General features: G+C 36.5%; 1 protein-coding gene across 2 annotated transcripts in view; it reads right to left on the bottom strand.

The window, feature by feature from the left end:
- The window catches only part of ptprn2 (protein tyrosine phosphatase receptor type N2), a 1,061,581-nt gene that overhangs the window by 938,678 nt on the left and 108,172 nt on the right, over positions 1 to 14,731 (bottom strand). For both annotated transcript variants that reach the window (XM_028804141.2, XM_028804142.2), the window contains exon 2: positions 2,551 to 2,601. In XM_028804141.2, coding sequence (XP_028659974.2) covers positions 2,551 to 2,601 — 51 coding nt within the window. The remainder of the gene's footprint in view (positions 1 to 2,550; positions 2,602 to 14,731) is intronic.

Here is a 14,731-nt window from a genome sequence, read left to right as displayed (position 1 = left end):
TAGTGTAGCTAAAAGTCTAACAATTAAGTTATAACACCTCCCCTTACAAGAGTCTAATTTTGGGAGAAGCAGCCAACGTAGACAAAGTGGTCTTCCGTGAAATGTTAGCAGAAGGAACAATGGATCTGACTGAGCCGGCCCAGAAGCTAAAGCGGTTATTGAAGTGAAAGGTAATTTGGAGGAGATGTCTGCTTAGGGATCACACTCCTCAGCCTCTCTGGAAAAGTCTATTCAGGGGTCCTGGAGAGGAGAGTCCGTCGGATAGTCGAGCCTCGGATTCAGGAGGAACAGTGTGGTTTTCGTCCTGGTCGCGGAACAGTGGACCAGCTCTATACCCTTAGCAGGGTCCTGGAGGGTGCATGGGAGTTTGCCCAACCAGTCTACATGTGTTTTGTGGACTTGGAAAAGGCATTCGACCGTGTCCCTCGGGGAATCCTTTGGGGGGTACTCCGAGAGTATGGGGTACCGGCCCCCCTGATAAGGGCTGTTCGGTCCCTGTACGATCGGTGCCAGAGCTTGGTCCGCATTGCCGGCAGTAAGTCGAACCCGTTTCCAGTGAGAGTTGGACTCCGCCAGGGCTGCCCTTTGTCACCTACTTTGTTCATAACTTTTATGGACAGAATTTCTAGGCGCAGCCAGGGCGTTGAGGGGGTCCGGTTTGGTGGGCTCAGGATTGAGTCACTGCTTTTTGCAGATGATGTTGTCCTGTTTGCTTCATCAGGCCGTGATCTTCAGCTCTCTCTGGATCAGTTCGCAGCCGAGTGTGAAGCAGCTGGGATGAGAATCAGCACCTCCAAATCCGAGACCATGGTCCTCAGCTGGAAAAGGGTGGAGTGCCCTCTCAGGGTTGGTAGCGAGATCCTGCCCCAAGTGGAGGAGTTCAAGTATCTCGGGGTCTTGTTCACGAGTGAGGGAAGAATGGAGCGTGAGATCGACAGGCGGATCGGTGCAGCATCCGCAGTAATGCGGGCGCTGCATCGGTCTGTCGTGGTGAAAAAGGAGCTGAGCCGCAAGGCGAAGCTCTCAATTTACCAGTCGATCTATGTTCCTACCCTCACCTATGGTCATGAGCTATGGGTAGTGACCGAAAGAACGAGATCGCGAATACAAGCGGCTGAAATGAGTTTCCTCCGCAGGGTGTCTGGGCTTTCCCTTAAAGATAGGGTGAGAAGCTCAGTCATCCGGGAGGGGCTCAGAGTAGAGCCGCTGCTCCTCCGCATCGAGAGGAGTCAGATGAGGTGGCTCGGGCATCTGATCAGGATGCCTCCTGGACGCCTCCCTGGTGAGGTGTTCCGGGCACGTCTAACCGGGAGGAGGCCCCGGGGAAGACCCAGGACACGTTGGAGGGACTATGTCTCTCGACTGGCCTGGGAACGCCTTGGGATTCTCCCGGAAGAGCTAGAAGAAGTGGCTGGGGAGAGGGAAGTCTGGGCATCTCTGCTCAAGCTGCTGCCCCCGCGACCCGACCTCGGATAAGCGGGAGAAAATGGATGGATGGATGGATGTCTGCTTAGGTCAATGAGAGTAACTTGTGGGCAGCTGGTAAACCTTTTTACAGGTAGAGAAGGTTAAGTATTATGTTTCACTAGCTATACTTAGAAAGTTTGTGGAAACTTTGACATTGAATTGAAATATAATCAAAAAATAAAATAAGCACTCCTATAGCCAGTGGATATGCCCTCCTCAAAATGGGCACTGTTTCTAAGAACTTTCTAGGACTGAGTCCATTTTTGTGACTGAGGTCACCACAGTGGTCAAAATTTAACTGCAGTGCCAAAGCTGAAGGGGTGGAAGAGTAAACACTCAAATATGTGTGCTGGTTTATTTTTTAATTCGCTTTAGGGAAGGACATTGCTAAATAATAGTAATAACAACAACAACAACACGTGTCAGACAGGATCTAATCCTCTCTACCCTGCTCACAACACCCCACAAGAAGGCCAACTCAGGGCTGCCAATTGACACAATGTGTACATCTTTGGAATGATCAAACAAACTATTTCCAAGTCAGTTTGAAGCAAGGACTAAGAAATAATGAATTATGGGCATTAAATTCTTATATCACCATGTTGCCTTTGTTTCATCACATTTTTCTTAATTGCTGACTAAACTATTTTATGATGCCTAAGCTATGAAAGCTGCTGCAAACAACAAAAATGACTACAGAGGTGTATCCTGGAGATTAAGTCACTGGACTTTAAACTATAATGCTGACAATAAACATGAATGAAAAAAACATGTAAAGAAATTTTCTACAGTTCGGTACTTGCACAGCACTTAAGTGTTCAATACAGAAAGCCATTTCAAAAATGAAAAGCTTGCTTTTTGGCTTGATATACAGATAATAATGTTAAAAACAAAAAGTACAATTGCAGTTTGAATTATTGAGAAACACACAACAATAAATGCAAGAAAACAGCACAGAGCTTAAGTTCAGCTGTGTTGATTTACAATATTACTGCAGCATTTGCAAACACATTTAAGAACCGCACCTAAAAGGGAAACATGGGGTTACTCCCATGGCAACTAAAACAGCAAAAATAAACTTACCATTTAAGCAGATCTCATGGTTTGCACAAAGTTCATCCTGAAATAAGCAACCTGAAATTACAGTAAAAAAGGAGATTATTATAACGCACAAATTAATTCAAAAATTAATATAATTATTTCTGAAGTTAAAAATTGCACTTAATAAAATTTCTTTCTAAGTTACTCAAATAGTTAATAATTTTAATGGTAAAATGACAAATAAAATACAAATTATCCTTCTACACATTCATCTGTTCATTGATTGGTATTATTTATTACAAATCAGGGTCATAAGAAGTCAAAGTCTATCCAGGCAGCATTAGATAAAATGCAAGCAATGACCTTGGACAAGGTGATAGTTCATGATTATTTTGACTCATGAGTAACAAGTATTTTAACCCTCACCAGGCTAATTTTCAATCAAAAGTTAACATTTATATCATTACTAAATCAAAGTAAAAAAATAAAGTGACTCAAAAAATGAAATCATTTAAATATAATAAATATTACAAAGGTGGTAACCACGTGATAAGCAGAACACAGCAATAATAAATTATTAAATACAAGGATTAAAACTGAAAATGAATTAAAGATTTTGAATGCAGGTCTGAATCTTGGATGCCATTATGGTGACATACAGTATATTGTAATTCTCACTATAATTAACAGTCCCTTTCTCCCCAGTAAGTTGCTATAGCTTTATAAGCATGGTGCAATTCATATGCACTATATGATATTTAGATATTTTATAGTACAAAAATAATCAAAATAATTATGGTAATTTATTTGTATGACAGATGAAAAGACCAGAATCAAATAGTGAAGTTTAAAGAAATATAAGACAGACTCTGAAGCAAGTAGGTTGGACAATGGATGAATGGATAAAAGGGTGTAATTATACACCATTATTGGAAAACATAAATTCACAAGTCCAGTAAGTACTATATTGTTAAATATTGCATTGATTTTGACAGAAAACAAAAAAATGTTTTTCATGGGCTGCATTTCATTTATCTCTTAATATAAAACACCAGCTGGTTGTCATTATTCCTTCAAATTTTACTGGCCACAACTAGAGGTTATGTGTGAATTGAAATACCACTTACTGTAAATACACCTAACTAAAACAGCTTTACTGGCAATTTCCTAAGCTAGTCACTGGCCCTCAATGAGGCTAATGAGCAAAGATGATCTTTTTATTTGATACAACAAAATACACAGTGCATGATTATTCACTATCACACAGTAATATTAAGCAAGTGAGGAGTTGAATTAAACCCATCACTGACTGTGGTGTAATGACACAGGTTGGCAAGTGAATTTTTTTCTCTTTTGTAATATATTTGATGTTACTGATTTTAACAACCATAACTGTTATCACATCAGGAATAATTGCACAGTTATTTATTTATTCTCCACAGGGCAAGAAAGAAAGAAAGAAAGAAAGAAAGAAAGAAAGAAAGAAAGAAAGAAAGAAAGAAAGAAAGAAAGAAAGAAAGAAAGAAAGAAAGAAAGAAAGAAAGAAAGAAAGAACAGTTACCCTGACCTAACTTCATCCACAGACACATCTTATTGATATATTCCAGAATCTAACTTGAACTGTGTTCTTCAAACTGGACGTGAGCTATTCCAGTTCAATTTCTGACTTAATGCAATGGACCATGCCAATGGTGTGCTTGTACCCACCTGCAATGTTATTACCATTAACAGGGTTTTGCCTTTTTTAGGACAGACAGACAGACAGACAGACAGACAGACAGATAGATAGATAGATAGATAGATAGATAGATAGATAGATAGATAGATAGATAGATAGATAGATAGATAGATAGATAGATAGATAGATAGATAGCATTGTGTTATTAGCAGCCAATAAACAAATACACTCAAAATGAAACAGAAAAACAATTAAATAAACAAATGCATATGTTTTTGCACAAATAAATACATAAGTCCATAATTAAAGAAAATTAAAATATGAAAATTGAAGAAAAAAAAGAGTCAGAGGGTGCGTTTCAACATTCAACAGCCACTGGTAAGAAAAACCTCCAATAGTACTTCCTGGAGCACTCTGGCAGAAGTATGTGACATGTGGTACTTATTTTTCGTTTCCACTGGTTGCTACTGACAAAGTTTCATCCTTTTTCCCATTCCTGTAGTAAGAAAACGTATAATCCATGTGCACAATCAAACTTTAAACGCTCAGGATCCAGGTCAGGAATTAAATTAAATTATTAACTTCTTAAAAATTAGATGATGTTTCAGTCCTGACAATGAAAATGTATTGTACTGTATATCACCAAATATTCAAGGCTGAACATATTTTTCCACTGTAATGGCCTTTAAACTTGTTATGCTTTTAGTATCTTCAACTTCATTAAAATCGGCCTAAGACTAGGATCTAAGTTTTATACTGAATTTCTTGCATAGCTCGTGTAAGGTGGTTGTCAAAAAAGGTTTCTTCTTGATCCCCAATGTGTTGGGAGCTCACATGTCCAGATTACATATTTCCAGTGGATAATGCTCATAGTTTGTGCATAAGATAAACTGTATTAAAAACAAACGTATAATGTTCAAAGCCCTTCTCTTAATTTCCTACTGACCTTATTACTTACAACAAGCACTTTAATCAAACAGGTCAATCAATGTTCATATCATTCTTCACAGAATACATGTGGTTCACAAAATAAACAAGACACCATTTGAAAATAAAAAATAAAATATACAATTATTTGCATTATAAAAATATTCAAAGAGACAAAGACTCAAAGTATATGACAAAAGAAGTGTAAGAAGACAATACACCAGACTCAGGATCAGGACAGGTGGTAGAGAAGATTCAAATCATAAAGTTCAGTTACAGAAACACTGCAGTTAAGTAGGTTCCATTAATTTGAGTGTGACCTTTGAGAGTGAGCTTCACAGACAAATTTTGCGAGAGTTATAAGGATGCTCTGAGGTATTCTGGCCAGAAGGGTCTTTTAAGCCCTGTTCAGGAATTACTTCTGCTAGTATCTCTGGGATAACTTCCAGGAGCCACTGGAGCCATTCTTCTAGAGCTTCTTCTACCATAGGACCCACCAGTGTCCCTTCTGTCCCTTCTAAATAAAAGGCTAGACAAACCCCAAGTCACCTGTCCTTTGTAAACATGCTGAAAGGAACCATATGTTGCATAACAGGTCTGTCAATTATTAGCCTGGGAAACTCCTGTTCCATTACTCACAATCCTTCTCTGCCCTTCCATTAATTAATTATTTTTCCTAGCAAGAGTAATGTCCCATCTTTTGATGGTGGCCCAAATACTACATGAATTACTAAAAGCTGTGGATTCTCCAGAAGTACATTTTACGGCCCAATCCCCCTTCATACTGCTTAATGTGTCTTTGGAAAGATGAATAGTAAGAAGGCTGGCAATACAGAATCTCAGGTTTGTGCCAGATTGCTATAAGTCAACCTATTATGACAGATTATCTGTGGTAGTGTCAATCATTTTTATAAGTAGCAGAAAGTTTTGAAAATAATACCATATCAAACAGGAAGCCAGTGTATCCGTACTAGCTGAGGTGTATTCATTATTCTTGGTCTGTGTTTTGGCTTTGTTGGTAGGAATTACACTGAAAAGTGAATAGCAGAAATGTAAACAAAAGGTAGTGAATGCATGGCAAAATATATCTGCAACAAAGAAAGACATGAACGGAAAAACATCAACAATGATTCACAGGTGAAGAAGTCCAGACAGCAGTAAAAAGTAGTGTTAATCATGAAATGGATATATACTATGTTGGGACAATTTGACAGAAACCAAGACATAGTGAGGAGGAGTAACAATTACCAAGAGGACTTGGATATTTGGTAATAAGAAGCTCATTTCTATATATGATCAGCTGCCAGGAGTTATCACACAACAAACCCTAATGTCATTAAGCAAAGTGTGAGCATATCTATATTTGAAATGATACCTTCCATTAAGACCACCATGACTTACGCAAAGTTTATTTTATATTTAGTTTGATTCTCTCATCAAGGTTTTAATAAGTTGAACCATATGTTCAGAGTTACAGCAGCAGTGGTAAACATGGAGAAAAAAATGTAAAACTTTTCATTTGACTTGAAACTGAGCAAATATCCCATGCCATCTATTCAGCTAACTGAAATAATAAAAATTACATTTAATATATGACGCAGCCCTTAACAATGCAAAATGAAATGACGGTTCAGTTTAAATGCAATGAGCCGTAACTTAACTCTGCACATACAAAATGCAAATGTGTAAAGATACTGTTGCATATTTACATAAAAAAAATTGTCAGCTTCTTTTTGTTAAGACTCTACAATGAAAAAAGCGGGTTCTATAAATAGCAGATGTATAAATTTAATTTAGAATGCTTTACAAACAAACATACAGTAGGTAAGGCTGGCATTTGAAGCTCACATGAAAACCCTTTTGATGACATATTGGAAATGGAAACACAACTCTCTTAAAATACAAAGACTAAGCTGTACACAAAATTGTCCAAGGTTTTACCAACGACATAAAGCAGAGAAAACAGTCCAACTTTAGAATCAGATTCTAATTTGAAAAACTAGGGGGCTCTGCCCCATGCTCGCTTCGCTCACCAACCCCTGGATCTGCCGCTTGTGAGAAATCGTGCTGTGCTTTTGGAGAAACACGAATATCAACTCTGTCTTTGATATTTACATCCTTCAAAACTAATATCTCTGTCAATTTGTCACATGTTGGTTTATTATATATGCAAGCGTGATCTTTCGATTCATAGAGAAATCCAAGAAAACTTCTTTGTCTATGTTTTTCAGATAAATTTTGTGTTAAGTATACTTTTGGACGTATGGATTGGTATCCATTATTGGCTGTAGAATTTCTAATATGTCCAATTGTTTAACTCTTTCGATTCTATGTTGCATCGCTTCTCCGTGATCATAAATATAAACCTGACCGAATTCTGGTTAAACTTGTAGCAGCTTTAATTGTTGCAGGACCACAGATCCTCATAGCTTATGGTCCTAAATCGTGTAAATCTACGTTTTGAGCATTGAATGATGCGAACGCAAACAGATTATTGTAGATTCGGATATTTTGCCTGTAGTGTTTGTGGATTTCACTTTCAACAAATAACAGATCTTTCTGTCATATCACCTATGTCCATATATTCGATCTCTTTTCGTTGTTCTGTTATTTCACTGAGTAATAATTTCGTTTGTTAGCGCTAATGCAATCTTTACTATCAGTATTTTTGAGACTTTCAAATTTTAGTACTTTCATAATCTCTATCCTGCTGGTCTCTCTGAAAAAGTCTCATCTCGTCCCAAGATTTTTTTATGTAATAGAGAGATTATGATGTCATGTCTCCAGAGCCAGAAGAAAGCAATTTGTCATAGACTGAAAAATAAAAATATTAAAGCCAACAGACAGTATAATAAATTACATAAAAATGCAGCATTATACACCAAATCAAATCCTCCGACAATATCTGACCCATCCATCCATCCATCCATTTTCCAACCCGCTGAATCCGAACAAAGGGTCACAGGGGTCTGCTGGAGCCAATCCCAACCAACACAGGGCACAAGGCAGAAACCAATCCCGGGCAGGGTGCCAACCCACCGCAGGACACATACAAACACACCCACACACCAAGCACACACTAGGGCCAATTTAGAACCACATTTCCTAAATGTGCACCTGGTAAGTATTATAAACATTTCAAAATTGATAAACTAAGACACAATCCTAACTGCATTAATGTCATTTGTAAAAGCGGGAAGCCAGTACTGCATTTCATTTCTAATCATTTTTATTAAATTGAAAATGAATGTGTAATGTTGTCATATTAACTTGGTGCCAACCATGTAACAAAAGGAGTGGACCACCCTGGTCCTGGAGAGCCAAAGTAAGTACAGCATTTTGTTCCAATTTTCTTAACTTAATGTTAATTGAGTTGTTAGCTGAACTCCTTGCTTAACTAAATGGATCAATAATCTCTTCTGTCTCAAAAAATATTAATAATGTGACTTTTACTTCTCATTGTAATTCAGAAAGGTATTTAATGTTAACTTGAACTTTAGGACACAAGATTGTTTTAATTTTTGATATTCATTTGTTTCATTATAATTTGCTTGTTTGATAAGAATTTACATTTTTTACTCTTTTTATTAATCATAATTATATATCAAAACTAGTGAGATAGCAGGTAATTAGCTAATTTGGGACATTTTCTCTTTTATCTGTGTTCTTAATTAAGTAGCTCCTTTTAATAAAAATTTCTGAAGAAAAAAAGATAAGGGATTAAGGAGTTCTAATTTTCTCCAGTTCATTTTGCTGATTTTCTCAGGTAAGTGAAATTCACACTGGAGGGGATTTCTGGCATAACATAATGACAGCAAGTACAAGCAGAAGAATATCTAATTAAAGGACATGTTCCATAAATCACAGAATTAGTTTATAATTAAGAAATTGGTTGGAACAATGAAACAAAAGCCTGTAGCTAAATGATCACACAATCGAACACTGAAACACTATGCATAAAATCTCAAGATGTGAAATGGACACTTTGAAACATTCTTGGCTTTGAAGTTATCATCTTTGGTAAGCTTTTGTTTCAAATTTGTTTTAGTGCCTGGCTGGGTGCAACTGCAAGCTGTTGAGAGAGATGCTTTTATTTTTCATTACAGAAGCCACTTCACTTAACAGCACAAAATCTCAGCAAACATGAATGTATGTGAAAATTGTGAAAAATAACTTAAGCTTCGACAATGACGAACTTACCTTTAAATACTAAATATTATTTAATAACTGATATATAGTAAATGATGAGCTAGAATGCAGCATTAAGTTACAGGCTAGCACTAAGACTTTGACAGCAGAAGTAGGGATGCTGTAGTTCAACTAGTTTTTAGTATTGGATTTAATGCATCCTATAAAATTGGTATAGTGGAATGAGTGTAGGAGATGGAAAAAAAGACACAACACAAATGTGACATTTAATCTAAAGAATTAGAATAAGGAGTTCAGTTTTGGGGCCAACCAGTGAATGTATAATGAATGCTTAAAGGCAAGTACAAAAACAAGAGGGAAGCCTATTTGAAAAGAAATCACTTTCAGGCCAACTCTTTCATTTTGTTTTTAGAACTTGAAATGGACCTTATCAGTCATTTTATTGATAATTAAATACATACTTAAACTAAAGTGGCACTAGATTGCATGACAGCATGCATCACCTCAAGATTAAACTGTGCATTCCCAAAATCACTTTCCCACACACAAATGTTCAATTAACTGTTTATCCATTCCCTAAACCCACTATAAAATTAAAAACCACACAATACACAACACAAATGTTTTACATTTTACTTACAAAAACTTCTAAAGACTTTGCTTGTACACTTTCACACTTCAACCAATTACTGCCAAAGCTGCTGAAGATCCACTACTTTTCAAATGTTATATGAGGGTATGTAATTGTTAACATAACTGCATAATTTTCCAGGTACTATAGATTTCATCTCACATATTAAAGACATAAAGGTAAAGTTAACTGATTATGTCAATTTAACTTTATTGGTAGGGGTATGCCCATCCAGTGTTGGAACCTATCCCACACCTGTACAGGCTGGGATTGGCTTCAGTTTCCAAAAAAAAAGGACAGACAGACAGACAGACACAGATAGATAGATAGATAGATAGATAGATAGATAGATAGATAGATAGATAGATAGATAGATAGATAGATAGATAGATAGATAGATAGATAGATAGATATCCCCATGTGGAAATTTGGATTCTTATAGTGGCTCAATTAAATAAATAAAGATACTGTATATAAGGCGTATTGCTGTTGGTATAAAGAAGCTCCAGCAACGTTTCCTGACACACGTCTGCTGAATAATTCATTAGCTGAAAGTCCTCAGTGTCAGTGTGTCAGAAAGACGATGTGCAGCATTGTTCATAATGGCATTCAGTTTTGTTTTCATTCTCTCCTTCACTACTACCTCCAGGGGGTCCAGAGAGCATCCAATAGCTGAGCCTGCCCTTTTTATTTGGTTGTTGATTCAGATTCTCTTGAGGTGATGTTAACAACCCAGCACACTACAGCATAAAAAAATGACACTAAGACAGAGTTGTGCGTTGTAGAATATGTGAAGGGTGTCACTACCCACATTAAAAGAACATAGTCCCCTAAGAAAAAAGCCTGCTCTTCTCTTTCTTACACAGTTCCTCTGCATAATGAAACCAGTCCAGACTGTCATTGATGTGGACCCCAAAGTACTTGTAGAAGTGTGCCACCTCTATGTCCACTGCCTGAATAGTGACTAAGCGTAAAAAGCTCTCTGTTGCAATAAAAGTCAATAACAAGTTCCTTGGTCTTGCTGAAGTTAAGTTACAGACAGTTCTTTCTGCAGAAAGAACCAAAGTTCACCACCTGACTCCTATACTCTGTCTCATTTCCTTATACTCTCCATAAGTGCAGAATCATCAGAAACTTATTTCACATGGCATGATCTGTTATTAAATGTATAGTATGAGGTGTACAGAGTGAAGAGAAAAGGAGATAGGACTGTTCTTTGTGGATGTGTGCACTGGAATTGTCCTGCTCCTCCCAAGTTCGTTACTGAGGGCTTACAGTGATAATGCAATAAACTACAGTGTAGCATCAAATTAACAAGTTACATTTTTTTATAAAAATAAGGTGGGAGAATGTCAGAATTTTGGGGCCTTTATTCTGCCTAAACACATCTTAATTAATGATTCTGTTTGAATAAAGTGTCTTTTGATTTTATTAGCTTTGAAAACAATGTTCATGTTTACAATATAGACATCCATACCAGTGTAGGAGACAGAGTTGGAGGTGGCAGAGTTAAAGATGTTAAAATTTGCATTGGGTGTAACAGAAATGGTCAGGATTAGAAATGAGTACATTAGAGGGTCAGGTCAGGTTGGACAGTTGGGAGACAAAGTCAGAGAGACGAGATTGTGTTGGTTTGGACATGTGTAGAGGAGAGATGCCGGGTATATTGGGAGAAGAATGTTAAAAATGGAACTGCCAGGTAAGAGGAAAACAGAAAGGCTTAAGAGAGGATTTATGGATGTGGTAAGAGAGGACATGCAGGTGATGGGTGTGACAGAGCAAGATGTAGAGGACAGGAAAATATGGAGAAAGATGATCTGCTGTGGTGATCCCTAACAGAAGAAGCTGAAAGAAGAAAAAGAAGATCAGTGCTTGAGACAGGTTTAAGAACCCTGAATCTACTTCATGATTTGCAATGTTATGTTTAAATGACCATCTCTTAAGGTTTCTTTAGCTAAAACAATTGTGGTTAAATATGACCAAAAACCAAATTTACACCTGTCAAAGTAAAGCAGTCAACATTTGACTCCTTTCTCTTCATGTACCAAAATACAAACTGATAATTGACGGAAAAAGTTTGTTAACTGTTACCCTCCATTCCACACTAACAGGTGTTAAAATGCAAGCAAAATATGTAAAACCATACTAAAATAGATACTTTCCCAGTTTCACAAATTTTAAGGCTGCAATAAAATTAACAGCCTAGCAAATCCATCTGTTCATTTTCCAAACCTGTTTTTTCCCACATTCAGATAAAGTCTATTTTAGTATCAAAATAAAACATACAGGTAGCAGTCCTAGATAAAGCACCACTTCATCACAGGTCATGCCCATATTGAAATAAACATTTATTCACAATAAGGCAATTAAGATTTTCAAGTTAAGAGATACACAAACATCAGAAGAACATGAAAAAAGAACTAGGCAGTTTCCTGTTACCAGGCACAGTGAATTTCTGCTATAATGTTGTTAGATCACAGGTTTAAAGTTTGGTGTAAGCAACTGTCTTATTCAATAACCTCCCAATTCATTTTAACTGTTTATCTGTTTAACTTCTGAAGCATGAGTTTTCATACAATGTCTATAAAAAGTATTCACTCTTCAAAGTTTTCACATTTTATTGTTATACTACTCTGAATCACCGTTGATTTAAGTTGGATTTTCCGACACAGATCAACAGAAAAAAAAGTTCTTTAATGTCAAAGTGAACACAGATCACTGCAGAGTAGTCAAAATTAATTACAAATATCAAAAAAGCTAAGTTATATCTACTATGATTCAAAGTTGTATAGTAATAAAATATGAAAGCTTCAAAGGGGTGAATACTTTTTATAGGCACTGTAATTTATCCTGGTAACGTTCAGATAAGGGCATTAAGAACTAGCCCTAGACAGAATTCCAGTCTATTGCAAGGAATACTCATACCCACAATTACTCAAATTAAAGCATTAAACCCTTGCAAGAAGATAAGCTCACATAGTTAGCTGGGTAGTTATTTATATTTAGGCAGCAGGTTGTATGCTATATGAAAGGGAGGAGTGTGAAGAAAAACAACATTTACATAAGTATCAATCATTTAAACCTCCTACACTTTCTAGTAGGTTTCTATTTTGAGCACTGTTTATGCCCCTGAGGCAGAGTGATAAAAAACAATTTGGTTATGGAAACAACAAAACAACAAATAAAGTTTAAATCATGTTTTTACAAAAAAATTAAGAAACTGAATGTGTATTACATGTTTGTCATTATCACAATGTTACAGGAGACACAAATAGAAGAGTCAGGATTTACTTCAGGCAGTGGGTACATTAAGGGAAAAGCAAACATCTGGGCATGCAGGAATTTTGCTAGTAGTGCTAAAAGAAATTAGAAGGGCTATATCTAAACCTTTAGTTAAATGATTCCAGCAATCATTTCAGATGAGAACAAGTAGCTAATGATAGGAATACAATTATGCACCAACTTACAACTCAATTTGGAACCAGCCATTTGGCCATTCTAGCCATTTCCCTCAAGTCTTGTCAAACACTTTAAACTTGTTTGAATTACTGTCACTTATAAAATAACTCCATAACAACCTAGAGCGGAGACCATGTTTCCTCAAAATTTGACTTATTTGGAGCACTCAATAACGTAACCAAGTTAGAAGTTTGGGAGTGAAGATAAGGTTATTTAACAAGTGAAGAAATGGCTGAAAACAGAGAATTCAGAACAGTACAAGAAGGAGAAAAATGTACTTGTGCCTCACTGGTCAAAGGCTGTTGAAATTCTGAAGAAAAATCAGAAGTGTGGCCAATGCATTTGTGTGTGTGTATATTATATATATATATATATATATATATATATATATATATATATATATATATATATATATATATATATATATACACACAGTATATGTACTGTATATATACTAGGGGGCTTCGCTCGCCAACCACTGTGTTTGGTTAATCGGGTATACAATTTAAATTTTTTTTTTCTTTGGAATTGTTTTAATTTCATTATTTGCACTTTTACTTTAAAGCTTCATTAAAAACAATATTTTTTGGAGACACATTGTGACAACGCAACGTATAACTGCCTGTAAGTGAATATTGTTTCTGTTTCTCTAATAAATAATCAGTAAAAATAGCAAAAGCTACTCTCATGGTAAACTGTAAACATTTTATTACGAATGGCATATCACAATCTCCTTTGGTGTGTAATGTTATTCGCGGAATATATACATTACCTTTCTTTTTGCCTGTTAAAATTTGCATTGCTTCTCCGTGATCATCAATATACACCTGACCGAATTGTGTATTCTTTGAAATTTAACTTGTTGTTCCTTTAACTGTTCCGGGACCACAGATTCTCATAGCGTATGGCCCATTATTGTGTAAATCCACGTTGTGTGCATTGAATGATGCGAATGCGAAAAGATTTTGTTGTCTACTCTTTACCTTTTATTTCTGACCTCGATTTGTCCTGCTATTTTTTCAATTACACCTGGTTCTGATGATTAATCACCTTTTGTGTGCGGTAATGCGATCTTTTCTATCTTTTCTTTGATACTGTAGCGACTGACATGATAAAGTGTCACAAAAGTTTTACTTGAACAATCGCCGACTTCCTAACCCCAAACAAAACTTTATAGCACCCTCTCCAATGCCCCCCCTTACCGTATCAATCAATACCCTGCTATCAGTCTTCCGTGCTGTACTCCACCCTCTCTTAATCGGACTGAACAGTCACTTAAAACCAAAAAGCCCTCAACCTGGCTGGGACGCTGCAATAGTTTCGAATTTTACTGCTTTCATATTCTGTACCTTTCTCTGCATGTGTATCGCAACATCGTT

The sequence above is a fragment of the Erpetoichthys calabaricus genome, chromosome 6, assembly GCF_900747795.2.
Source record: "Erpetoichthys calabaricus chromosome 6, fErpCal1.3, whole genome shotgun sequence".
Taxonomy (NCBI): domain Eukaryota; kingdom Metazoa; phylum Chordata; class Cladistia; order Polypteriformes; family Polypteridae; genus Erpetoichthys; species Erpetoichthys calabaricus.
The sequence above is the reverse complement of the archived record's forward strand: the minus strand, read 5'-3'. Positions and strand labels throughout refer to the sequence as shown.